Source organism: Anopheles funestus, chromosome 3RL (genome assembly GCF_943734845.2).
Source record: "Anopheles funestus chromosome 3RL, idAnoFuneDA-416_04, whole genome shotgun sequence".
NCBI lineage: Eukaryota > Metazoa > Arthropoda > Insecta > Diptera > Culicidae > Anopheles > Anopheles funestus.
Genome location: NC_064599.1, coordinates 12,898,171 through 12,924,949, shown reverse-complemented (window position 1 = coordinate 12,924,949; position 26,779 = coordinate 12,898,171). Strand labels below are relative to the sequence as shown.

The 26,779-nt window shown below is 44.5% G+C and overlaps 2 protein-coding genes and 1 long non-coding RNA gene across 8 annotated transcripts in view; 1 reads left to right on the top strand and 2 right to left on the bottom strand.

Moving 5' to 3' along the window:
• LOC125771506 (uncharacterized) overlaps positions 1–9,964 on the bottom strand; it is a 105,548-nt gene extending 95,584 nt beyond the window's left edge. The window contains exon 1 of the long non-coding RNA XR_007419317.1: positions 8,747–9,964. This is a non-coding gene — a long non-coding RNA (uncharacterized LOC125771506). The remainder of the gene's footprint in view (positions 1–8,746) is intronic.
• LOC125771431 (uncharacterized) overlaps positions 1–14,147 on the top strand; it is a 133,410-nt gene extending 119,263 nt beyond the window's left edge. For all 3 annotated transcript variants that reach the window (XM_049442045.1, XM_049442047.1, XM_049442046.1), the window contains exons 5-7: positions 6,778–7,000; positions 8,237–8,332; positions 10,921–14,147. In XM_049442045.1, the coding sequence (XP_049298002.1) occupies positions 6,778–7,000; positions 8,237–8,332; positions 10,921–11,878 (1,277 nt within the window). In that variant the 3' untranslated portion in view covers positions 11,879–14,147. The remainder of the gene's footprint in view (positions 1–6,777; positions 7,001–8,236; positions 8,333–10,920) is intronic.
• A 76-nt stretch (positions 14,148–14,223) lies between these two features.
• Positions 14,224–26,779, bottom strand: part of LOC125771415 (filamin-C) — a 37,288-nt gene continuing 24,732 nt past the window's right edge. For 3 of the 4 annotated variants that reach the window (XM_049442000.1, XM_049442002.1, XM_049442003.1), the window contains 10 exons: positions 24,765–25,776; positions 24,451–24,671; positions 21,292–21,440; positions 19,427–19,499; positions 19,126–19,313; positions 17,045–18,649; positions 16,768–16,975; positions 16,574–16,702; positions 14,967–16,513; positions 14,224–14,894 (listed from right to left, as the gene is read on the bottom strand). In XM_049442000.1, the coding sequence (XP_049297957.1) occupies positions 14,763–14,894; positions 14,967–16,513; positions 16,574–16,702; positions 16,768–16,975; positions 17,045–18,649; positions 19,126–19,313; positions 19,427–19,499; positions 21,292–21,440; positions 24,451–24,671; positions 24,765–25,776 (5,264 nt within the window). In that variant the 3' untranslated portion in view covers positions 14,224–14,762. Of the gene's footprint in view, positions 14,895–14,966; positions 16,514–16,573; positions 16,703–16,767; positions 16,976–17,044; positions 18,650–19,125; positions 19,314–19,426; positions 19,500–21,291; positions 22,610–24,450; positions 24,672–24,764; positions 25,777–26,779 lie in introns of those variants that run through there. The other variant, XM_049442004.1, reaches the window with a different exon arrangement.

Genomic DNA, 26,779 nt, shown 5'->3' with positions numbered 1-26,779 from the left:
AACAAATCTATCTCCACTGAAAGAGAATTCAGTTCACCCTTTCGATGGATGGGGATGTTTTTTTTTAATTTGCTGGCAAAGGGTGCACTTTACCACCGTTACAGGAAAATCTGAACCAGCTGAGATGTTCAATAATTGTCGGAAATTCACCCCCCCACCCTATTGCCACATTCCCGACCGTCATGATTGCTCTTAATTACAAACAATTTTTCCGGTAAACAATTCCCTTTTTCCAAAGCCATACCCTTTAGTGGCTGCTGCTCTATCAGACTGTTTGCACCAAGGAAACCGGTTCAGTTTCCTTACGGCGAATGGCGACCGTACACGTTCCACCATAGACAAGACGTACGAAACTGGGGATTGAACGGGTTTAAATTTATTGCACCTTAATCCCCGAGATCGATTGCCTGTGTGCTATCGATGGGAAAGTGTAATAAAACGAAAGTCCATTAAACTAATTGTTCCATTCCCATTTCTCAGGATGAGAAGGTGAATTGTACGGCAAAGGTAAATGCCGGGGGGAAAAATATACTCAGCCCAGGTGTTGGGAAGAAAAGTACTCGAGCATTCACCAGAACATGCCAACACTAAGGTAGCGAAAGTCGGAATCTATCCAGCGAAACGATTGATCTTCTTCTAAACTGCTGCAAACGTTCCACCGGTGATCAATATCATCCATTTTCGGAACGTTCGGTGCTAATCTGGCTGCGTCTTAAATCTTTGCCTACGAAAAAAATAGAAGGAGAGAGAAGAAGAAGTAAAAAACAGGCCTTTCCTGATCTTCCCTCTTCATATTTTACACTGCCGTGACCTTATTTCGATTCTTTCCTTGAACGGGTGGGTGGATAAATTTCCCCGATGGACGTAATTTGCTCGTTACCGGGTTGCAGCGTTTGTGTTAAGCTTGGTATAGAAAGAAAGAGAGAGAGAGAGGGAGAAAACGTGGTAACTCCTACAATGCTTTTAGCAGTAATTTTCCTCGGATCCAAAAACCCTTGCTGTTTAGTGCCCCTTTCGTAAGTGGAGCGTTACGTGGGCGAAGGCCCTAGAGTAACGAATTGCATTTCGGCAAACCTCAAAGCAATATTATTATCATTCCTTCCGAGAGCAAATCGTTTCGTAGGAGTAGCAGCATATGTAAGACGTTGGATAAGTGTGCAATTGTGCCGCGAAATCTTCATTTTAGAACGGGTGTGTTGTGTCATGAATTCATGTAGCTGGTTGGAGTGTACAGCATATACGTAGTATATGGATGTGCCACATGTGCCTACACGTGATAGAAGGTACCTCTGGGTACATGAGATTTGTGTGGGGCAGCTCATTTACTTGAGAAAAAATTGGATCTTTAAAACTTCAGATTCTAATATAACATCTGAGATCTTAATGTCTTAATATCATAATGTCTATCACATCACATCACTATCAAATGCATGAATATGACATGCGATAAGGAGACAAATGTATGATACTTCAGTTGTGCTCTTTTGATGTCTGAAATTGAGAATCTATCTGGGTACTATTTCTGAAAAAATTGATCAGTAAGTAGCCAGCTGTTGACCAGATAAATAGATTACAAATACCTTAGAGTCGATTCTTGAGATCGTTACGCCAAGAAGAAGAAGGTATCGCTCTACGCTGCAACCTCCCCAAGAAGGAAAGCATCTTCAAGATGAACATTTTTGGAAAGTTCCTTCATTTCCAATATATTTTATATTTCTTTGAGTTTTCCTAACACGGAATTCTCTCAGCTGCATATGATAGTTACATACCAAGATTCCCAAAGTCAGAATCTCTTTGATGGTTTTCATTGACATCTCGTCAGCTGGAAGTTCCTGTAAGATGACAGTACCTTCAGTTTGCATCTGAGGAAATCTTCAATGTTCTAAGTAGCAAAGCATTTTCTTGTTTTTGTCTAATTAGCAACACAAGCAAAGGCAATCAAAACCCAACTCTAATCTAGCATCTAGGATCTAGGACAGTGTCGAAAGTCTAAAGTTCATAGAAGCTTGAGCTCCTCCTAGTGAACTTCAAGAATTAATCCAACAACATTACATGTAATTCTTGTTCTGTTATTTTGTTTATATATTCATTACACGGTGAAACTGACTCACAATTAACAATTATATCAGCTCGAGTTTTGATTCGTTTGCTGGATGCATTGGAACCGTACGGTTTCGCCTAAAACACCAATTGAGGAAGGCGTTGGTAGTAAATTGAACGATTGGTTTCAATTTACCCTTACATCCAGTTTTTTCCGTTTCTTCTCCTCCTCTTTCTCATTTCAATCATAGGCAAGACATGCACTAACATGCATGTGACCTACTTCACACCTACACTCGAACGTGCAGCAAGATGCATTTCCGCTTGTTGTGGAGCTCTTTCGATGTTAAGTGAAAAAAAAAACATAACCTAACCTTCTTCGTTTGGGTCTTCTTTTCTATCATCTTGCAGAAAATAGTCTAAAGTTACTGAAGGAAAAATCCCTTAAAAAGATTATTATATTTCACCGCTAATTTGCTGTAAATCTTCCCGCAAATGAAGTGCCTCAATGCAATCCCCTTCCTCATAGTACATGTACGAATAGTGCAAGGTGTTCGTGCAAGGAAGCAATCTATTTAAATGGTACACTGGTCTGGTTGCCCAATCGGTACGAAAAATGCAAAAATAAAAACCGTTTCTCACAGCACAAAATGCCCGCTTCAATCGCGGGGCCATCGGATTGCGATTTCGAAATCGAAAGTAAAACACCGATCGAAACCACCATTTCGAGCGATGGTCGTTCCAATTCGTGTGCACAATTCTAATCCACCTTTCCCTGTACAGGCCGTACGATGGTACGATCAACAGTCTCAACGAACGAGCCCCAAGGAAGGAAAGAAGTGTTGATGATTTATGATGATGCCTTTGCCTTCGGTCGGTCGGTATTACGGTACGCAAATGGTTGTTGTTTTTTATGCTTTTTTCTGCTGTTGTGTTGATTATGATTTATGTGTAGCGTGTCGCTTGTGACACGGGTATAGGAAGATGCAGCGAATGGAAGTGCGACGCATCTTCGCCTACTCGGGGTCGATTAGAGTGGCAATTGTCTAAAATGACAGACGTAGGGTACAGCTGTGCGTTACGGTTGCCATTTTCCCATACGCAGTGCATTTTCACGGGAAATGCCAATGAGCAGGAAATTCGCACGATCATGGCTAGTGTTTTCATTCCATCGTTGATGATGATGCATTGGATGCATTCGGTTTAGTTTTGTGTTTGTACATGAAATGTCAGTTGCATTGCAGTTAAAAGTTCTTAATCCACTTTCACGTGGTCGAGTTGCGTTTAAATGAAAAACAGCATACGGAAGTTCAAATTGTCTAAATTACCCTGGCGAACGCTGGATGCCAGAAAAAGCGAGGAAACCAAAATCTAAAACCTCAATGGGTAACTCATCCGTACAAAAAAATACATCTCAAGAGCTATCAATTAAGGTTGACAAACTTAATTCCACCGGCAATGGGTATGGAAACACACAAACAATTTCCCTAAAAACCGTTGCTTTCAACTGCCAACCAACACTCATATGGGTCAAACATGAAAAACCAAAAATGGCTCGAGAACAGAAAACCCAGCAGGCAGAAGCAGCAGTAGTCGGGATTGCGGGAAGATTTGTTGCGAACATGTGGATTTCACTGGTTCTACTAAAAGACACCTAAAAAAAGCAACAAAACGCATTGAGTTGTTCTGCCTTTAAGGGGGAAGGAGGTTTTGGTTTTATCCACAATCGTCATGATTTATGAATGAACATTCCATTCCTTGGGTATTGGAGAAAACGGAACGACACATATCCCCTTCGAGAGGAATGTTTTTTTTCTTCTTCAGTCTTTATGTTATAACCATAAGCGCATTTAAAAGTAGCAGAACTTTGTGATCCGTTTAACCATATGATTCACGATCTATGTCTGTCTGTTACCGTGTCTTTTCGGTTGAAATGGATTATTCTTTCGCCTGCGTTCTAATGCTCTGGCATGAAAATGTTGTATGAAAATCGGAGATGACACTTGCACGTAATACCTCACAAAACCCTCTCCTATCCAGAGTTGTGGAGTAACATTTTAATAAGAAATCTCATAATAAAGAGTATAACACACAAAAAAAACCTTCTTTACCCAAAAACCCCATTTCTCACTGGCTTTCAACACAAAAATTCCTATTCAATTATCGCTGTAACTTTGGAATTCGTGACCAAAGACCGCAAAAATCGGTTAGCATCGGTCATCATCGTCACGTTCGATAGGGAGGTAACAAAAATTGACGACGAAAAAAATGGAATCCAAAACCAAAATGGGAGCATGAATAATGTTTTCTTGATTGTACCATTCTTTTCACCGCTTCCCGACCCGGTGCGAGCAACAGAGAGAGAAAAAAAGTGTTAAACGAATAAATTTTCTTTCGAACATTTAATGTCGTGATCGATTGGAATGGTAAATTGTTTAAAAGAAGCTGATCGATATTTTAACCTTTACCGAGTCTTCTTTTGCAAGAAAATGCTTAAGCAAATGTTCGTTTTCTGTGAAGTTTTTTTTTTTGTTTTTCCTTCTTTATTTTATCCCTTCCCATACTTCTTCATGTTTCTCTCGTTTTCTCTCGTCCCTTTTGCAATCGTGATACATTTTTCACTTTCATCACCGCCCATCATCACCATCATCATCATCTCACGTGATCATTTTCATGAACGATTTCCTTCCTTTCTCATTTTCCAACGCACAACACAAAAAGAGCTGGCCCTTCAGGAGAATCATTCCCTTCAACAAGCACGACCGGTGCGGTGGCATTTTCTTGCGATTTCCTGATACGATAGCTGATAAAACATGACGTTCCTTTCGCTTCTGTCTGAGAAGCGAATCGTGGTTGAAAATTTCCCCCTGTCTCCCTTGTTGATGATGATTATTATTAATTTTGCGATGAAGAAAATTGAATGAACGATGAAAATACTGGAATTTTTGTAGGAAAATGGGATGGTGAATAAGCAAAGAAAACTCCACCCAAACGGACAGTGTAAGGAGAATGCGTTGAATTGAATTTTGCTTCATGTTTTCTTTATACCGCGAGAGGAAAATATGGACGTTCCATCAATTGAAAATTGTTCAACCAAAATGAGCCTTTCCGCAAATAAGGCAAATGAAAATAAAGGTATAGAAGTGTGCTGATGCATGAGACAAACTGACTTCGGATGTTTTTGGGGAGGACGAAATAAAAACAAAACCCAAAGAGATAATGATAAAATGCTTTAAGACGCTAAAGTTTTGGAAATTTTTTTTTTGTTCGCTATCATCAATAAATAAGCTGCAAGAAGAATAGAGTGAACAGAACGATAAAATAAAGATTATAATTAATGCCTTCTGTTTTTTTTCTATGTGGCAACTGTTCGTGCACGATTAAACCACTGTATCGCTGCAGGGATTTTACTAACTCCATCAAGCTTGTGCAACAAACAAAAGAAGCAAACAAAACAAACAAACTTCCGCTTTTACCATTCTCACACAATCAATCGCTGTTGTTAGCGCGAGCGTTTCGTTTGGAACTTTAAGCTGACAAGAATGTGACAAAGCTTGGAGCCTAGATGCGACGAACAAAGAAAGGGGGGTAGAAATTGGAGAAAGAAATTAACATTTTAATTAAAAAACTTTACGCGCCTGTATATACTGGTGACGCGTTGTTTATGCGCCACCGTATTGTATTGGGCATTTGTTGTCGCTTGCTGCTTACAGGGGTTTCGAATGCAAGTTGGGAAAGTTGGTGCTATTTTTGGATTCTGTTCACTTGATAACAGTGATGGGTCGTGATTCATAGAAATCACAGCAGAATAGGAATCGACTCCGAACCATGGGTGCAGCGGGTCGTTCCGACTCGTAAATATAAGTGGGTTCAGTAGTTCCGACCCGAACTCCCTGCACACACGGGTCGGAGTCGTTTTTGATACCTTTGCACCTACTGGACCTAGTGAACCTACTTCAACTCTAGTCCGATCCGAGCTCGTTGAAGCTCCCCGATGGTTCCGAGCTCACCTATTGGAATCGTTGCACCTACTGAACCTACTAAACCTACTTGGACTCTAGTCCGATCCGTACTCGCTGCACCTACGGATCGGAGTCGCTTATATGTGGTCTATGTGATAAACGGCGCCAGTCCACATGGCAGGACCGTGGATCAAATCCCATCCGGACCGTGTCTCCTTGAAGCGTGTTGAAGCCAATAAGAGAGAGAGAGAGAGAGACCTACTGGACCTACTGAACCTAGTTCGATCCGAGTCCGACCCGAACTCTTTGCACCCACGGATCGGAGTCGCTTTTGGTAGCTTGTACCTACCAGAATCGTTGCACCTACAGAACTTGTATCCAGAGATCGACTCGAACCGGTTCGAGTCGCTTATGAATGGCTTCGATCCGGTAGGGACGGGTCAACCCACCATCACTACTTGGTCTACATGAATCAGTAGAAGTTGCTTAGAAATTGGAAATTTTCCAGTTAAACTCGAAAACCCTGTAAAGTAAGGCAGGTGCTGGAACATTCATTAGAATTGCATCGACTCTTAATGTGTGTATGGTTTGCGTATTTATGATACGAAATAATAAACTCCAACCCACCCACCGAGTTTATTACTGTTGATTGGGGGTGAAGTTTTTGCATCCCATGTATCAAAATGTTTATTTGTGTAAATATCTTCATTAATGTAATTTCCATTCGTTTCTCAATTTCGGTTTTTTTCTGTTTCACGTTTCCCCTATTCCCTAGGTGTTGGAGTGATTCTAGTGACAGTGAGTGGAGCGGCATGGCGCATGACTGCACCGGGTGCACCACCATGCCTGGGGCTTGGTTCTACCGTCGATCTGGGCCGCTGCTCGCGGAGACCTTGCGGACGAGGTGGAAGTACACCCCACGGGCTTCTTTATCCGGAGTTCCAGCATAGGCCACCGCCACCATCATACCAGGCCAGCATGCAGGAATACAGATTAAGGTAAGGGTGTTGTTCCCATCACGGCATCAAACACATTTGCACCGAATAAGCTGATTAATTTATGGGGGGGGGGGGAGAAAAAATAAGTATCACAACTTAAGCTTTGTCAATAATAATAAATCAATTCCATTAACTTGACGGTTGGCATTTGGATGGTTTGTAATGGTCCGCAATGTAATCCCTACTTTTGGGGCACGTAATCACTAAACAACAGACCGAACGGTTGGTTCGGCCACTTCTCCGGTTGGGCTTTAGATGCCCACCCCCAAAAACCACCAGCCACAGTTGCAGTTGTGTGATAAAGCTCACTGTAAATACAAAGTGAGACCAAATGCATGAATGATAGATATGGAATTTTCCGGCCGATGCAAAATACACAGCCAGCTGTGCGTTACAGCTTCGGGGGATATTTTCAACCGGTGTGCCCGTTGTCTATTGCGGTTTGCACTGAATGCAATCGGTTCGGATTGTTTCCGTGATAGCGAATGTGTTGCGAATCGTCCTCCTTCTCCTTTTCCAACAACCCAAATTACTCTCATCCCTCCCGTTACGCACGGACACGCGTTGGGTCATTAATTACATCCGACAGTTCGACCTCCCGCGGTTGTTGTAATACCGATTGAATAATGTAATTACAAATTAAAATAATCGTACAAATGCGTGCGTTAGCGAAGTTTAAACACGGCTTGTAGTGTCCGGCACGATTAGAGCAATGGAGAAGCTACTAAATGGTTCCAGCTAGCGCCATCTAGTGGTGAGGGCTGAAAGCTTCCGACGCACCTTTTCCAAAAGGCTCATTCAAGTGATGTAGCACCATGTAACTACTCTCCCTCTCCTAACGAGCATCTCGAAAGCTTGAAACATGGCCGGTAATTACCCGGGGCCCATGTCGGGCAACATTTATCTCAATTACGTATCAACGATGCGGCAGCGGAACGAGTTTGTGGCATCGGAGAACACACAAGGTGTGGGACGTACAACAAAAAAAGTGGTACAAAATAAATGTGTGCTTCGCCTCTAACGGGAGGTCCTTAATGGAATGATAGAAATGTATCATCACAAGCAGAAGAACGTCCTTAGAGAAACATTCTCGGTAGGTGAAACATTCTTGAAATGGTTCCACTTGTTGGGGGAACTAAAGTAGAATTGCGGAAGGACGCCTTTTTTTGCAGGATGGTAGGAATTAAAGGATATACTTATGGTTTCTTTCTTCAAACTCCCTCTCTCTCTCTGTAGATTGCTGCTTCTGGACCGGGACCGACAGTCGGGAAGGATGCGAAGTACGGCATCACCGCCACCGACCTATCGATCCAACGTGGGAAGCCTTTTAAGGTGAGTGTGTTTTGGTGCGGCACCGGAACCGAAACGAAGTGTCAACACATTAATAGAAGAAAACATTCGTGTGACATTCGCATACTATTTGCTTGGCGTAATTGATTTGTCTTTTTTTTTGGGCTTTCGAGAATGAGAAGCTGTGGCTTTACATCCGTCAGCATGAGAATTCAATTAGAGATTTCTTTTTCTTTGGTGAAGTTGTTGTTTTTTAAATGGGTAAAGGGTCCTGTGTGTTGTTCAGTTTCAGCAGTAAAAAAATATTTCTTATCAATTACATTTGGTTACATTTGATTGTTGTTTTTACTTGAGCTTTGAGGCAAATTTTGAAGCTTTTTTATACTTACTGTCCCACCAATTGCTGCTAATAAAATATTTATTTCCGATATTTTGAATTGATTATGGTTTACTTACCCTGGGTACAGCATTTTCTATACTGCTTCTTCGCAGCCCCTTTGCTTCTTTCACTTTCATTTTCACACACATTTAACTTCCTTTACCTCTATTATTTCTTTCACCTTCATTTTCACACATATCTAAAACACCTTTGAGACATTTAAAACACCTTTTTCACATTTAAAACACCTTTTGCACATTTAAAACACAACTCTCGCCTAAAATGGCGACACTTTTAAATAAACGATTTCATCCCAAAAAGCTATAAACTTATTGAGAAATAGATATAACTTATTTTTCACTAAAAAAAACAACCAACTCTTCCTTTTTTTCTGTGCACAAAGGCACATACACACTTTAATACAATTTGGCACTTTTGAAACACAATATTCGCTTAAAATGGCGACATTTTTCAAAACATGATTTCACTCAATAAGCAATTAATTAGCTAATGACAAAATAGACATCTTCACAATAGACACTTTTTTCACTAAAAAACAACCAACACTTGCTTTTTTTCTTGTGCACTTTCCACAACGTGAAAGATTGTATTTTTTATTAATTTCAATTTTTTTTAAACCTATCGAATCACGGATACACTAGCCACACGCTTATGACATGGTTTTATGACAAGCCTCACAACACAAATGCAAATAATTTGCAAGCTTAGCACATGCATAGTACACGCACTGATGTTAAATTTCATTACACGCACACATTTACCTTCCGGCTTAAGTACACGATGGAACAAATCTTCTTATCTCTTAGCCATGATGAGCAAGATACCGTTAGTTCCGAATCTGTATTGATCACGCAATATGAAATGTCAAAAGATTTCATCCCGATGCTACACACACTACCGCAATACTTCCTACGCCCAAGCCGACGCTTGCGACAATTTCAATACGTGCTATTTAAACAAAGATTTTTACTGTTTAACTTATAATTATCACACAAATTTATATATTAAATGTTTTTTATATCGAACAAAATCCTCGAGGATCACTTTTTGGCACGAAATCAATAACTTTTACCAATTTTTTTAAGTACCGAAAGCTTGCATAACTCTACCGTATTAATGTTCGATCGCTACTGATCACAATTACTCCTTATCTCATGACCGTCATCTCTCGTGCTTCGTTATCCCGACACACCTACACAACGATAATTGGCGATGCGGCTTGGCAGACCCGATCTTATCTTTCGTACACCCTTCGCTCCTCGTTCGTGACGAATGAAAAAGCCTCGTAAAAACCAACTCTTCGATCCTCTCGTTCAAATCCGTTATGACATTTATAGCATGCAAAACACTTTTTAATAAAATAAAACATTGTTGTTAAAATTAGTAGGAAAACTCTTTAATGTTGTAATGAATTAGTTACCAAAAGTGTCCGTCTTTCCCGTTTCTTCTGCATAAAGAGTTTCTTCTGCTACCAACATTCATTCTCATTTCCGTTCTACAAAGCTCCCCTGACCGGCGCAGCCCTAGACGGCCGCCTACTCCACCTACCCTTAGATCCGCCACTGCATACCCCTATGTTTTCCATTACAAAATGTAAAAAAAAACACGAGCAAAATTTTTTTCACGCCTGTACTTGTAAAAAAACAAGCGTTTAATTGATGTTTCGATCCGTTGCACTCAATTCAATATTGATGACATATTTTAATCGTGGGCTTTAATTAACTTTTTCCATTCCATCGGGCAGCAGAAGGAGCGAGACCAGGGCGCCAGCTGTGACAGAGCCACGGTGTTGATGGTGGTGGTTGATTTTTGATAGGCAATTTCATACAATGAATTTTACTTTTATTGGTTCCATAATTTGCATAACCCCGAACACAGACGGAGCGAGGGTGTTAATTATATGTGGGGATGCCGGACCATGGTTGAAAGTTTAATTTTCCTATCGCAAACTTTGCGACGGATTTGTTTTTGTTCGTGCAAAATAAAAAAAAACCCCAACGAGATCTCTCTAATCATAGCAAACCAGCCTTGTTTTGTTGCGTCTGTACACGCTATAGAGTTTAGTAGCCAATGCTTATGCGACCCATACGATCGCATCGAAGTGATGGAAAATATCCTAACTGAAAGTTAAATTGATTTCCCTGCACCGGGCTTCATTTGGCCCGGCGTATTGGGTGAAAATGGTTGTGTGTTATTATATTTTATCCCACGGTTTTCTTCCTCGTTTCAGAATACCACTCAGCTCGCGCTATAATAACGGCAGCAGCAACAGCATATTCGGTGGCATTAGTGGCATAATCAGTGGTGCCGTCGGCGGTGGTTCGAGCAACAGTGTGAACAATGTGCCACCACCACCACCGGGCCATACAGAGCTGCAAGTGAACAGCTCACCGAACCCGTACGGTTCCGATGGCCATAGTACGCTATCGCCGAGCTACCGTTCGGTAAATCTCCATCCTTCGCCAACGGTTACCGATTCAATTCAGCGGCCATCACAACAGCAGCAAACGGGCGTAACGCCAGGAGCAACTGCACCGTCGAACACTGCCAATGCACCGGCAGGACACGGACGGGACAGCGGCCGTGGTACGGTGGAGGATGCGAACCTAATAAGTGACGATAATACGCACCGTACGAACGCGACCGGTGTGAATCATCATGCACCGTCCATAATTAAAATCGACGATCGATGCACGGCTGTTCCCGGTACGGCGGTGGACGAGCAGGTTGGTTCGCGACAACGAAATTCAATTCCCAACGTGTCTCTAATTGATGCCGGCAGTAGCGAGGAGCAAAAGTGTAGCGTCGAATCGAGTGTCGGCGTTGCCGGTAGCAACAGTACGGGCAGCAGCATAAACAGTAGCAGTAGTAGCGGTAGTAGTAGGCTTTGCCCGGCTGGAACAGGCGTTCCCACCACAAACGGCAGCGGTACGAAGGATCTGGTTACGATTGTTACCATATCCGGTACGATCGAACCCTCCGCAACGGGGGCTAACCGGTCGGTTTACACTAGCAGCAGTAGTAGCAGCAGCAGCACCAGCAGTAACCAGCCTGGAGCCGGTGGAGCCACATGTACATTATTAAATACGAACTCGACGCCACTGCTGGCCACGGTTATACCGGTCAGCAAATGTGCAACCACCACAACGCCGTCATCTCCATCCACGGGCAGCACTGGGCCACTATAGAAGAAAATAAGGGGACTTTGTTTTTTTGTTTGGTTTAGTATATCCACAGTTACCGGAAGTACGGCACCGATAGGAGTGTAGTTTCACGTACCCGAAACCTGATAAGCCATGAAAATCTAGTTGTTTTTTTTTCTTCCTTTCTCCTGAAGAGGAAGTTAGTACTTCGGTCTGTGTGGGTCGTCCAACCGCCACAGTTGCAAAACAGTGCAGCGTCGGTACATAACTCTAACCTACTCTAAGGTCACCACTGTTGACTTCCTGCTATGGTTGGGTTGTGCAAACCTCCCCCTCCAAAAACAAAAAACAATATCTGGGACACTTGTGGTCCAACGAGCAAACTAGCGAACCGGTCCGTACCATGATGTTGAAAACTTTTCATTTCCACCATTTTTCCTCCTTTCCGGCGTGGAACCATTTCACCGTGGAAAGCCTTTATTTTGGTCCCCAAAAAGGCCGTAATGGATGTGTGGCAGAAAGATTAGAGCAGAGATCTGGACTCTGGTCCAGATTTTTGTGGTGTAGTAGTGCTTGAATCATTAAACATGTAACATTGGGATTTCTGTAGAACTGTATAGACGTGTATAAAAGCCTACGGATAAGCAGCAGCAGCAGCACCACACACACAAAAAAAGGGTCAGTTGAGGCTACTCAACTACCGCGTAAGGATCTTTCTCACTCTCTCTCTTTTTGGCGCACAAACACACACGCGAACGGATGTCCTTGAATGTGGGTCATACAGATTCATTTTTTTTTGCTCATCCCAACGAAACGTCTAACGAAACGTCTAACAGACCGGATGCTCCAGGGTGCGAGATTGTGTCGGTTAATCCGGCATCGAAATGGCACCCGAAAATCCTTGGAAGAGAATGACGCCCGGAAAGAAATATTGGAAACTTCCGGCCCACATACGCAAACGCCCATTGCCGGCACACATACACATGCAACTCCCAAATCCTTACAGTCGGGATCGGGGATTCCGGTCACAAACTAATGTGACCAACTCACCCGAAATCTCTCTCCTTCCGAAAATCGCAGAACGGCACAGACGGAGGGGTTAAATAGATTAATTTTTAATTTAATATGTGCCTGAATTATGAAACAAAAAACCCCCCCAACCTCATGTCCTCGTTTTGCGATTTTGCTGGAGTAGTCATGCCCATGTTTGACACTATGATGGACGAAAAAGGTGGCCAATTTTTCCCCGCGAGGGTCAGGAAAATGAAAAAGGGGAGGAAAAAAACAATCTCCGCGAGTTTTACGGTTTTGTCCATTTCGGTTTTGTGCATCCTTTTTTATCCTCATCCATCTTCGGCCGCCCGTGTGGTCAGTGGTTTAGGGATGGGCGCCGAATCCGAATTTCGAACGTTTATTTTTATGGTTTTCGATATTATAATTTTCCTGTCGTCTGGTGTTTCGTTTTATGCTCTTGTCTCTGTGTGCATGTTCGATGCAGGAAAAAAACAGAACACACACAAATAAAACCACTTAAAATGGTCACGCCGAGATTGACTTTTTTGTTCGAAAAAGGAAAGGTTTATGCTTTTTATGCTTTTTTATGCCTCACGGACCGAACCGTTGCTGTGTTTGCTGCGCGTGTGTACGTGTCCGCTTTGCTGTATTTTATTCTATCTCGTTAGCGTTATCGTATATTATTCGCGCCGTTTGGTGCCTTTTTATCAACATATTTTACCACAGAGTCGAGGTACAGGATGAGTAACGGGGTCATCACACAAGCGGGGATCGTTACAAGAGAAGAGCGTTTGTGGTGTGAAGATAGAAATTTGCAACGAACGCCGGTAGCTTGCTGGTTAACTGCTTTGTGCACAGGATAGGCAGATGAATATAGAATTGTTTTATTGTTAGTAATTTAATGCAAAACCCTAGGCAGGAAAATAGAACGAAAAAAATAAAGAATCAAACCAGCAGTGATGAAATGAACACAAAAAACAAGTAAGAAATAAGTGACGCAACGCAACGTCAAGGATGTAATGGACGGCGTGACTTATATCCTATCATCAGATTTACCACACACAAAAAAGAAAATGGCAGCGAGAAGCGAGAAAGGATTATATTATAAAGGAGCAAGCGATTACAGATTACTAAGCTGTGTGTGTGTGAGTGTGTATTGAACATGTTTCTAGATTGGTGCGACTGTGTAAAGCGTGCAAGCAAAGGATAAGGCCGGTGAATGTTAACTCATCATATTTTCATTTTATATGTAACCAAAGAGCATGAAAGAAAATAAAGAGCGATAAATTCTAAAACATAACTCCTTATGGTGTTTGTGTGTGTTTCCTTATGAAAAAAAAAACAGAAAAATATCACAAAAGCGAGGACAGCATCTGTTTTTGCTAGTAATATGTAACAAGATTCGTTTATTAATCAATCGGTTTTAGTTTAATGCTTCGCTTGTTTTCCTCTCTTTCCTGGTGTGTAATTTACATACATTAACAAAAAAAAAACGCATTTGTCGCGAACTGCATACTCGTCGTACCAAAATCGGTACCCCTCGACCGTTTAGCACTAAAGTGTTAGCAAATAAGTGTTTTTGCTAAATTCTATTCGATGCACGTTTGTAAAACTTAAACGATTAAAATTAACAACGGCCCGGGCACACCTTCCTTAGCGATTTCTGGCCGGCTCAGTTACCGTAACGGTTTTTTCCAGTTTTTTTTTTCTGTGCGGCATGAAGACAATTGTTCCCTTTTTTTGAGGACCTAACAACCTTTCTTTCCTTTTCCTGCTGACCTAACACTGTTTCGTTTCGCCCTAACCAACAAACGTTCGAATCCTCCTAATGCTGTAATTGCTTTCTAATCTAATTTAATTCCTTCTTTCCCCCCGATTATCGTTCTCCATTAAAGAAGGTTTTGCTTTCGGTTGTTTAATTGCCGTGTAGAAATCGTTTCAGCTCCTCCTGTGTGTCGAAGATGAGTACAGGGAAGGGTGAACCGGGTACGAGCTCACCGGCCCACTTTACCTCCACCCGATAGTCACCCGGTTCGGTGGGATCGTACTGAAAAAAAGAAAAACAAAATCAAGCATATTAGCGTTTGGCGCTACAATAAAACGGACTCCTCCGACTTACCTTGCACAGGATGGTTCGATCCTTTTGACTTTCGCGTTGCATCTCAACCCGGAACGCACCTTTCGGTCCGCGCACACGCACCGTCAGCTGACCGGCTCCAGCACCTCGTGTGTCCACTATAAACCTGGACTGGAATGTCGCCAACACACCGTGCTCGATGCCGGGTCCGTACACACGCACCTTGCTTGCGTCGGGTGCTCCAACGACACGCAGCGTGTACGGTGATCCGGGCACATGCTGTCCACCGTACTTGATCGTCAGCGTGTGCCGTCCCGGTTCCTGTGGTTTCACGTTCAGCGTGAACGTTGCATCCCCATGATCGTATAGCTCACAGTAAGCAACCTTCCGGGGACCGGCACAGTGTGCTGTTAGTTCTCCCGGACCGGCACGACGTGTATCGATCCAGGATTTAATTTCCCGTCCAACGACTCCATTGCGGAGACCTTCGCCAGAACAAAGTACTTTCGCGGCGTCAACGGCCGGTCCGACCGGTATCGTCAGTGGACAGCCCTTGATGATGCGCCCGTTCCATTCCACCTCGAGACTTAATGGACCGCCGGTGGATTTGTGTGGGTTGTAAGACGCTAACCAGATCAGTTCGTTCGGACGGGGTTGTAACAGTGTGACTGGAAGCGTTTCACCATCATCATACGACATGTGTACTTCCGGCTTGCCCGACAGTGCATCCGTTGCGTCGATCGTGAAATGAGACACCTCACCGACCTGTGCCGTCGTTAGTCCACGACCCGTCAGCACAACTCGATCCGAACCGATCGTCATACCGGTGACGTAAACGAAGCCGGGACTTTGCGATATTGGCAGTCCGGACCAGGTTAGGTCGAAACTATGTTCACCCTTGCTGAGTCCATCGTCCGACAGGAACAGGACACTCTTCCCATTGCCCTGTTTCTCCACCATCACTTCCGCATCGTCCACGTAGCACGTCAGCTCGCCCGGTCCGGCCATACTGGTGTCAAAGACGATCTTGCTCGGAAGTACCAGCTTCCCGCTACCGTCCAGCAACGATCCCCAACCACCGATCGGGGTCACCTTCGCCGGATCAAGACACGCAATGTTCCACGGTGACCCGGGCAGTGGTCCACGGTTCGTACAGCTCGCCCTAATCTCGTACCGGCCCACCGTGAGAATCGTGTAGAAGATCTTCCACTGGTTGTTGCCCATATTCTTAATGCGCGGTTCGATCCGTTCCGATTGTTCGTCACTCCGTTCGATTTGCACGTTCGGTGCGGTTGGGCAGAACACCACGAACGAGGTTTCTTTGCCACGGTGAGCTACCTCGAGTCCGTTGCCGGACGCATGGCTATCGCTCTTACCACCGGCCGACTGTACGGCGAAAGTGATCGGTGAGTTCGGGACCGCTTCACCACCGTACATGATCGTGGCCTTGTAATGGCCGGCGGCTTGTGGCGTGAACTCAATCGAATGCTCGTAGTCATCTTGCTGCGTTAGCTTAACCGGGACATTTTGTCCTGTTGGAGATAAGACCGTCACCTCAATCTCGGCCACACCGGCAGACTCGGATTGTACTGTGGAGATTGAAAAAATTGATGTTATGTGAATCATATTCCTCGTATATTGCATCTTACCAATCCACGAGATCGGCGAGTTAGCGGACAGGTTCATCTTCGGTACTTTCTGCAGCTGAATCTTCGTCGGATCGTACGATTCACATGTGTACGGACTGCCCATCAATGGTTTCGATTGGTGGAGGACATCTGAAAGGCAAATTGAGGCAAATTTAGTCTTGAATTCTCGCACCTTTTTCGTAGCCATCGCTTACCAATCAAACATTGACCAACTTTCTGTACGGTGAACTCTGCCTGCAGATGGCCACCCTTGGTCTGGTAGCAGCGTACGGGCAGTGCCTGACCGCCCGGACCCGACACAACCACATCAAACTCACGTGCCGGATGTCCAACGGTGTCTATTGCGAACGATGTTGTCTTTCCCACTCGTGCCTGATACAGTCCCAATCCGTTCACAGTGATCTGCAAATAAAATATAACCGACAGGTGTTACCTATTTGCTCCTTATCACCTTCATGAGAACTCACTCACCTCTTTGCTCATCGCCGGTGCAAGAACATTAATTTCGATGGCTTTGTTCGATATCGGTACCTGATTGTACAGGATCATGATCTTGTGTGGTGCGACACGTGTCGGATGATAAACAATTTCCCACACACCGCTGTTAGCCGTGCCACGGATTGAGTGTGGTACTTCCAACCCTCCGCAACGTACCATCGACGTGAGCGTACCCTGACCGGCCTCATTCGTCGACACGACCAGTGAGGCTGGTTTGTGACAGTACGCTTCACCGACCTCCACAATCTTCACCATCGATGGATCGAACACGTTGATCGTACGGGCAGCGATGAAGTTGCGCGTCTCCTGATCAATGTACCGCACCACGTACTGTCCAATCTTGGCCGCCTTAAACTCCGCTGCCTTACGCGAAAGCGTGAAGGGTACGAGCTTGTTCTCGGGATCGAATATTTCCACCGTCTGATCTTCGGTCATCAGCTCGATCAGGGTCGTGTTGCCGACCTGTACGTGCTGGGTGTTCTGCTGTACCTCGCACCGGAACGGACTACCATCGACGGGCAGATCGTTGAACGTGATGTTGACAAAGTGTGGTTCGCAGCTCTGCGGTATGAACGTCACATCGTACAAACCGCGCGCACAAGCAGTTACCTCGGCCTTCACCGTGCTTGTTGCGGTGGAAACGACCAGTTCCAGCGTTCCTTCACCGGCTCCGGCCGCATCCACACTAAACGTAAGCGGAACGCCCAACGATGCCATCGTGTTGCGTGGATCGAGTCCACTAATCGACACCCGGGACACATCGAACACGTTGCAGGAGAACGGTGAACCGTTGATGTGCTGATCGTTTGCCGTAACGCTGATCAGATGCCGACCGACGGACGTCGGCACGAACGTGACCAGATGGATGTCGTCCTGGTAGTTGACGCGCGACGTTACCGTGTCACCGGACGGTGAAGTGATCAGCACCTGCGGATCGATGCCATCGAATCCTTCCAGCTCGAAAACGCTCGCACTCTTGACCGGTGCCTGCCGGAGACACTCACCAGTCGCGATGGCTTTCGAGAGTGATACGGGCGCGTGGGTAACGTGACAAGCGAACGGTGACCCCGGCACCGGGAAGCCATTAAAGCGCACCGACAGCGAATGGGTAGCTGCTTCCGTTGGCTTAAAGTTCACCTTGAACCGTGCATTGCCTTCCGATTGCACAAAGTTCGGTACGTTCTTACCACCGACGGCAACAATAATTTCCAAATTTCCCGCACCCGCCTGGCTGGCGTTAATGCCGAAGCTAACGCTTTTGCCCACCACTCCGGGCCGTATGTCCGTGACGACGACCTTCTCGGCGGAGTAAGCCTTCAGCAGGAAGGGACTACCTTCCACGTGGCCACTGCCCGGTAAACGCACCTCCACGGAATGGTCACCCACCTCGACCGGTTCGAACTTCACCCGGTAACCGGTTGGAGCTGCCGGGACAATGTCTGCCCGGACGGGACGACGGGCTGGACCGAGCACTTCCACCACCGGTGCAATGTCGGACTCGACGACAAAGTCAAACATGTGTCCTACGCTGACCTTATCGGTAAGATCGCTATTAACGATGCGTGCTGCTGGTGATACCTAAAACGGAAGAGAGAACAGTTAGTAAAATAATTCGTGGAAATGGTGATCTTCATTCAAAGTACAAGTTTTTCCCTCGAAAAAAAGAGGAACTATCTTCATACTTTTCCCCGATGTAGGAACCTTATCCGACAACATCGCCTAGACCAACCGATTCGTCTAACGCCCGTTCGACACATCGCTCGCACTGATCACCGTAACAAATGCAACTGCCAACGTGGAACTCCTCAACATTCTGAACTTCATAGTCATGCTACAGCCGGGGTGAAATACTTGCATCGACACACTTTAAACCGTACGATCGATTCAACCTCAGCTCGCCCAAATCTCCCCGCTTCTCACCGCTCAACGTTCGAATCGATCATCGTGTGTCGATTAAAACCTCCCATCGACGACCCATCCCCAAAGCGTAACGTACCGACTTGGCAATGGCCGGTTCTTGCCCGTTCCGGTCACGGTGAAATGGGATAGCTTACCTTACAGGTGAACGGACTGCCCGGCACGTCCTGCCCATTGAACCGCAGCTCAACCGTATGGTTCTGTGCCTCGCGGGGCGTGAAACTGATCGCGTAAGTGTGTTGACCCTGTGCCTGGGCGGACGTTGGTACGCGGCCACCATTGACTGTCACCTCCAGATTGCCCGGTCCGGCCTGTGATGTTTCCACTGTACGATCGCGATGCAGTTCCGTCAACCATGAAAACAAAAGGTAAGAAAGATTCTATTAGATTTTTGTGCCGCACCCGTAGGCTCGTAGGTGACTTTAACACCGTACTTACCCAAGAAGACGACCGGCTTCCCGACAGTACCATTGTTAACGTTCTTTACCTTGATCGCCGTAACATCGTAAACCTGCCGCAGCATGATGGTGTTGTGTGTTCCGAAAGTGTAGACAGATGGAATGGCAATGGAAACCGGGGTTAGTATATGCGGGTTCTTCGGAGAGTTTCTTTGGGAGAGGTTTGTCAGCCCCTTCCTATCGTTGAGACGTGATCGGAATGACTAAGGAAGCCGTGTCCAGCTGTGTCAGCTCGAACAGCGTTAGATAGCTGTGTATGTGTTGGAGAGCTAAAGTATTTAAACCCGCTTTCTGCTTTGGAAAAAAAACAACTCCCAATGTTTGCCCACTGTATCGGTACGAATACGTAGTTGTTGCAACAGACGCGAATAAAGTTAATAATTAACGGTAATTATAGCGCACAGCACATAACTCTTCGCTGCTGGTGTGTCTTACACGCCTGCACAAAAATTAGTTTCTAAATGTTAATGCGCTTCCGCTACTAACACGTGTCTATTCGAGAGAGCCCAAGTTTTATCTTGCTCTGGTAATTTCTAGTGATCTTGTGGAGTTTGAGTATGCGTGACCTTCTAGACGCACAGTTCAAACATTTGCCCTTACTCACATGCTTAATTGAAAATAGTAGATCCATGTGTGGGAGTGTAAACTAATCTAGCTAAAACTTTCAGCTCTCCATTGAAACTGTTCCAAAAAAGGTTTCGAAACGCGACAAGAACACATCATCCAACGCATCCTCCACTCGGTAGTGGCAAAAGGGGCATTAAATATGTGTGTATGTTATTTTTAATTACCCATTCGTCAAGCTACACCGCACACAGTCACTTGCTGTTGGAGTTGTAGTAGATTTTTAATAGTCACTTTTCTTTTCTCAAACCTTTCCGAGCGTGTCCAAATAGCTGAGCCAAGTTGTTTTTCTTGCACACACATTTTGGAGCTGAGTAGGTTCAAGTGCAATGAACATGCAAGAAAACAAAAGATAGCTTTACGCTGGACGATATGTTTAAATTTTGATGCGTAACTACAATTCGTGGAGAAAAACAGTTTCTCCAGTTCAGCTGCAAATTCATCGCTTCCTAATAAGAGCACGTTCCGAGGCAAACATTCCGGCCACTGTCTTGCATCGTATGACATATGCAGCCAGCCGGCAAATGGACTTTGCAACCCAACAGTGATGATCTATTTGTGTTTCGCTTATAAAGTGTATGATTATATCATTCAGGGGGGAGATTCACAAAACACATCCATTTAAATTAATTTTTCGAGTAAACAAGCAACAAGTCATGCGTTGCATGAGATCACGCGGGTGAGGATGGCGCAAACATTCAAATTAAACTTACGAAACCCAATTTTTTGGGGGGAGACTTTGTTGTTGTTTGTTGGTAGGTAAATATTTTGCAAGTAAGAGCCCTTTATAAGCTATGTTATATAAAAAAAAAAAACAAGTTGATCATCCGAAAAAGAGCTCATGAGCCAATTCTCCAGAGTCTCGCACACATTTGTGATCGCTCAACTCACTCAAGTAGTGATCTATTGGACATAACGCGAACTCTCACGGACTGTCGATTCTAGCGATGAATTATCCAGGAATTAATTTCGTGAAACCAATCAAGCACATGTTTATGAATTATGGAACAGACCGTGCCTCTTCCTTTCGAATTCTCACACCTTGCATTCAATCCTTCTCGAACACATTCCACAACCGATCGTTCGACGTATGATCGTCCCCACTAACCCATAGCAATCTGATCACACCTTTAGTAAAATTCCTATCTTTCGCTTGATCGATATGACCTTGGGATGGAATTCAGTACCAGCGGGAACGCGAAATCCGGCCTTATTACTTACCTTCGCTGAGTACGGACTGCCAACGGTCGGTTGTCCCTCGACGGTAACGCTGACCCGATGTTCGCCAACAACGCGTGGCACAAACTCGGCCTTAAACACACCATCGGCCGTCTGTAAGACCTGCGCCGGTACCGAATGACCGGAGGGGCCTGGAGTGTCGGAACGATTCGTTTTGATTTTGTGTGATTTTTTTGATAAATTATACGAGTCAAAACAAAAAACAAAAAAAAGGGAGGAACAGAGAGCGACAAATATCGCACAAATATGGCTACGGTTCAGGGGGTTTGTTTAATGGAGGATGTACTTTTTTTATTGTTGTTACCCAACCACGAACCCAACCACGTTGCGGGGATCAAGAACAGGATTACAGGACTACTAATAGGGGAAAATGCGAGTAATTTCTACAGGGACAACTAAGCCAAAACAATACTCATACAAGCGCAGTCATGCAGTAATGGAGGAGATTGAATTTATTAGTCATATTTGTTTTTATTTTACCCATCCAAATAAACACAAAACCAGTGAAATATAGGGGGTAACAGGGACGGCGAAATTACAATCGATAGTGTTAGCAAAACGTGGTGTTGGTGTACGATCGTTGGTGTATGTGAGAGAATAAATACGGTTTAGTGTGATAATGTTACAAAAAGCAACACAGAGCGGTGCGAATTTTCCACGCTGTTGGTACATTTCCGTACAGACTATGCAAGCTTTGCGCACTCCTGATGAGCGCCTCCCTAATGAATGGTTAACATGCCCTTAAATAGTTAATTGATTTAGATGCATCGAGAATATTAATATGCTTATAACTGAACGATTAACGTTAATGTACACCGAGCGATATGTAGAGGAGGCTTCGTTAGAAATCTGTTCTTGAAATGCTTGGATTAATGTATTATTGCTACTACATGCGTTCGCTGTTCGCGAATGATTACGAGTACTGCAAACCGTGCAAGGCCTCGGATAAACTTAACGATGGTACATCACGATGGCAAAGACAAACAATCCCAGCGAAAGGCGTGTGTCGCTGATGGCCTGTCTGTCGTATTTCGCGGGAAACAGAGAGACAGAGATGCTTCATCGGGTTTTTGTTTTCCCCAAACGTCTTGATTTGTGATGCAAAAAGGGAAATATTAAAATATCTAAAGAAAATATTTATATGAAAACCACAACGACGGTGGTAAATATAATCGCAAAACTAATGTTTAACAAAAAAAAGAAAAAAAACGTAACGGACTCGCGTGGAAACTCGTTACGATCAGTGACAATGAATCAATCAATCAAAGAGGGGTATTCTAGTACAAAAGTCTACGGCGCCCTGGAATGTACATGTAAAACAAAAAAAGAGGTGAAGACCCCTGGTCAGATTAAAACGATTCATTTACAGCGCTAGAGAAGTGTATGGGGAGAACAGGAAAAACAAAGTCATTTGTATTGTGTATGGAACAAACGAGACCGCTTGTTACGCGGTTTGACGCACAGACATTGTGGTTGACGTGGTTTTGAAGTTTGAATTTTGTATCTTGTTTTCCAGGACAGTTTACACGATTTGCTTCAACCACAATAATCTGTTTGTTTTTTGGGAATTAATTTCCTTAATTTATATAATATTTAAGTGAATATTATCGACTGTCTTATTTTTTTGTGCCGAATAGCACAACCTTTCCTGATCGACCATGAAACATAGTGGAAGACTACGCTTTCGGTCATAGCGCGGTTTTTTTTTTGGTTCCTTTCTGCCGACCTGAATTTCTACTTCGCATCGTCCTATCGCACTGTGCACACGATTTAGCTATAGCCAATCCTAAATGGGTGAAGTGCTACCGATGGACCTATTTTTTTTTTGTTTTGTTTTTGTTTTTGTTTATTCCACAATTGCGCGTTCATTAGTGTGGGAAGGGCAATGAGTCGCGTGTGAATTTGGAAAGGAGCTTTTTTTTAACAAAACAACAACAAATAACACGAAAAACTAGCTAGAAGGAAAAGTGTGTTTGAGATAGACAAACAGAGAGAGAGAGATAGAGAGTTATGCTCATTTCCCGCATCTAACGACATTGTTTGAATACTTCTTGCACCCCGGGTTGTAGGTGAGAACAGATGAAGGAAAATATGAAGTAGATGGACAAGGTGGTCGATAGAATAAAGAAAATTTAAACAAATCTAGAAAGAACAACTAACAACGATATCAACGTTCAATGTGGTACGAGCTACGGATTACGAATCGAAAAGATAAGCTTAAGGGGGATAGTACAATCTGCATGATTTGAAAAAGGTTTTATGTTTTTTGCTCAACAAAGTATCTTCAAGTGGCTACAATCGGTAACTTTACTTGAAGTTCACAAGACACTCCCTTCCAAAGTAAAAGGCTGTATCAGTGGTAGAACGCTTCGAGCGAGTACTCAAAACTTCTGACGCGATTATGCTCGATTTCATGTTTTCAAAGTTGGAGGACATCATAACTTAAAAACGATTCAATTAATTTGTTGGCAGCTTTCTGTCTAGGAGTTGGCTCAATTAAATCTTTCTGTTTTATTTGACACATTTTTTCTGTAATCGTAACCTTTAAAATTGATCTTCGGTACGAGCAGATGTGTCCATTTTTACGTTTAAAAATGTGACATTTTGAAAAAATTGTAATTTTTAGTTTTTTAGTATACTCGAAACATTCTACGTGCGATTATAGGATTTATTTATTGAAATTGCACAAAAATTGCCACCTAATTTTGTAGTTAAATCAGTTACCCATGAAGGTAAAAAAATCTGCCATTGAAGATTGTCAAACAATCTTAGAATATTCCAATATAATCCATTTTGATGCTACCTCTGCAGTTATCTTTCTATAAAAAAAATTCAAAAGTTACCGTTTTTTCAAGCCGCTAGAGTGTACTACCCCCTTAAAACTTCAAATACATACAAACTCACGCGCGAACAACAAAAAAGATAGAAAACAAAATGTGTGTGCGTGTAGATAGTGTCACGCGGACTACAAATAAATTCTTAGGGTGCTAACAAAAAAAAAGGATGCTCGCAAATTGTAAATTAAAAAAAACGGAACGATTAATAGAGATTGTGTACAAACTGATGCTTAAACACGCTAACCATGTTACACAAACACTACGCTAGTATCTACTGGTCCGGCGACGGGTGGCCACCACCTACCTTCGACGTTCACTTCGATGTCCTCCAGGCGGCCTCCGGCGTGGTTGATGACCAGTGAGTTGGGCATGTGCAGTGGGCCCGGACCACCGAGCGAAACCTGCGGTCCGGTCGTACCACCGTTGATAATGACCGTGATCGGACAGCCGGGAACAAGCATTTTGTTGAACGACACGTTGATGATGTGTTCGCACGGTTCTGCCGGTACGAACGAGACGGCGAATCTGTAACGTCACAGAAAGAAAATATTGAGTCACATTAGAATGTTTGCACTATGCCACGATCGTCTTGATCGGCTGGGGGAATCGAATACTCACTTGGCGTTTCCTTGTGGATGCACCTGCGTGGGAATGTTATGACCCTTGGCGGAGATCGTAATCTCCAGATTACCTTCGCCTGCGTCACCGGCGTCAACGGTGAATTGCACCGGCCGGCCTACCGTGCCCTTGGACACGGATCCCACCGCCACCTTGGTGGCGTCGTACGATTTCGCCACGAACGGTGTACCCTGCACCGGGTATCCGTTGTACTCCACATTGATGGTGTGTGCGCCAACATGGTTCGGCGTAAATTCGGCCGTGAAGCCAGCATGAATGTCACCGGTTACACGGACCGGAAGTTCCCCTTGTGGGCCACGCACACTAACGGCCAACTCGGCCGCACCACCTCCGCTCACGGTGATGTGAAAGGATGCGGGTCTATTTACCGGGATCAGCTCGAGATTCGTAAGGTTCAGCAGTACTCGGCTCGTATCAGCGACGGAACACACGAACGGACATCCGATCACCGTTTCGCCGTTAAACTTGATATCGATCAGATGCGGTTTGGCTTGCTCCGGTGTGAACGATACCAGACAGCGGCCACCACCAACAACCTGCACATGGTTCGGCACCTCACCTTCATTGATCGAAATCTCGAGCTGACCTTCACCGGCCGCGCTGGCATCCACACGGAACTGGCACGGTTGACCGACGACGCCACCATTCACGTCCGTCACCTGGATCAGGCTCGAATCGTACACCTTTGCAATGAGCGGACCACCGACGAGCGTGGTACCACCGATCGATGCTTCGACGATATGCGTGCCGACCTCCGACGGGACAAACTCGATGCGCAGCGCACCGTTGGCGGACTCGTGCGTTACGCGGGCGGACACTTTCGTCTTGCTCGGTGACAGCACGGTCGCCACACAGTCGCTGCCTCGGATCGAGGCGCCCGGGGGCGGCAGTACCTCAAAAACCGCCGGCAAATTCGCCGGCACTAAGCGCGTGGACTCACCGAGAGCCGTAAGCCCTGGTGACGACATTATGTTGATATTCCAAGGTGAGCCTGTGATGGATGGAAAATGGAAAATGAAAAAGCAAGACATTAGTGACGACCGATTGAAGTTTGTGAGAAACGTAAAATTAAGTTCGTAGCCAGAGATCTGGAAAATAGACGAAAATAAAGCGGTTTGGATAAACTTGTTTGGAAATTGGTTGGAACAGTTTCCAAGTCATCATGGACTCCGTACGATCACCGGTTTTGGTTTTTGGTGCACAATTTCCTCTTTTTTATCAGTTTTGGGAGATCTCCAGGAAGTATGTCAGTCAATGTTTGAAATTCCAAACGACCAAACATTGACAGTTACTCAACGATGTAAATTATCTTAGCATACGCAAAAGCATAATATTGGACAGAGAAAGCTTCTCACCCATTTCTTCCACTTCCAAAGGTTCCCCAATTTCGTGCCCAATTTGTCCTCCATTCGATCGTAAAATGTATCTTATCGATAGGCTACGATCACCTGTTTCGGGTAAGCATGTTGTCCAACAAGACTACATCAAACCACAGCCAAACCTCAATCATTGCATCTCAAAATGCAACACACTGTGAAGGTTTTGTTTTTTTTTTTTTTTTTTTTGAAGCCGGAAAGATGCCGGCCAGAGAAAATGCAAACAGTAAATTATTTTCCCCCGTCCCAGCAGTCCGTTGCACTGGGACGCGTTCCGATTACCAAATAAGATTAATAATGAAGGCGAAACAGGGAATGGAAGCAAAACGACGCGTGTGGTAGTGCTGAAGGGAGTAGACTAAGGAGTACGAGTAGTTGAACTCAATTGGAGGAACTCGCGTGGAGGGAACATCGAGTGAGAAGAAAGATAACAAACAAATGGACCCACACATGCTGGTCTGGGCACCGCGGGGAGGTGGAGCGGTGTTCGGTTCGGAACCATCTTTTGCGCTTAATTGCAACAGAAATCAGGTTAGAGCGTGGTGGCGTCGCGTGTGAAGTGATCGCGTTTCGCACAGCAAACCGATCGACCACACCGCAACACAATCGCGGTGTAGC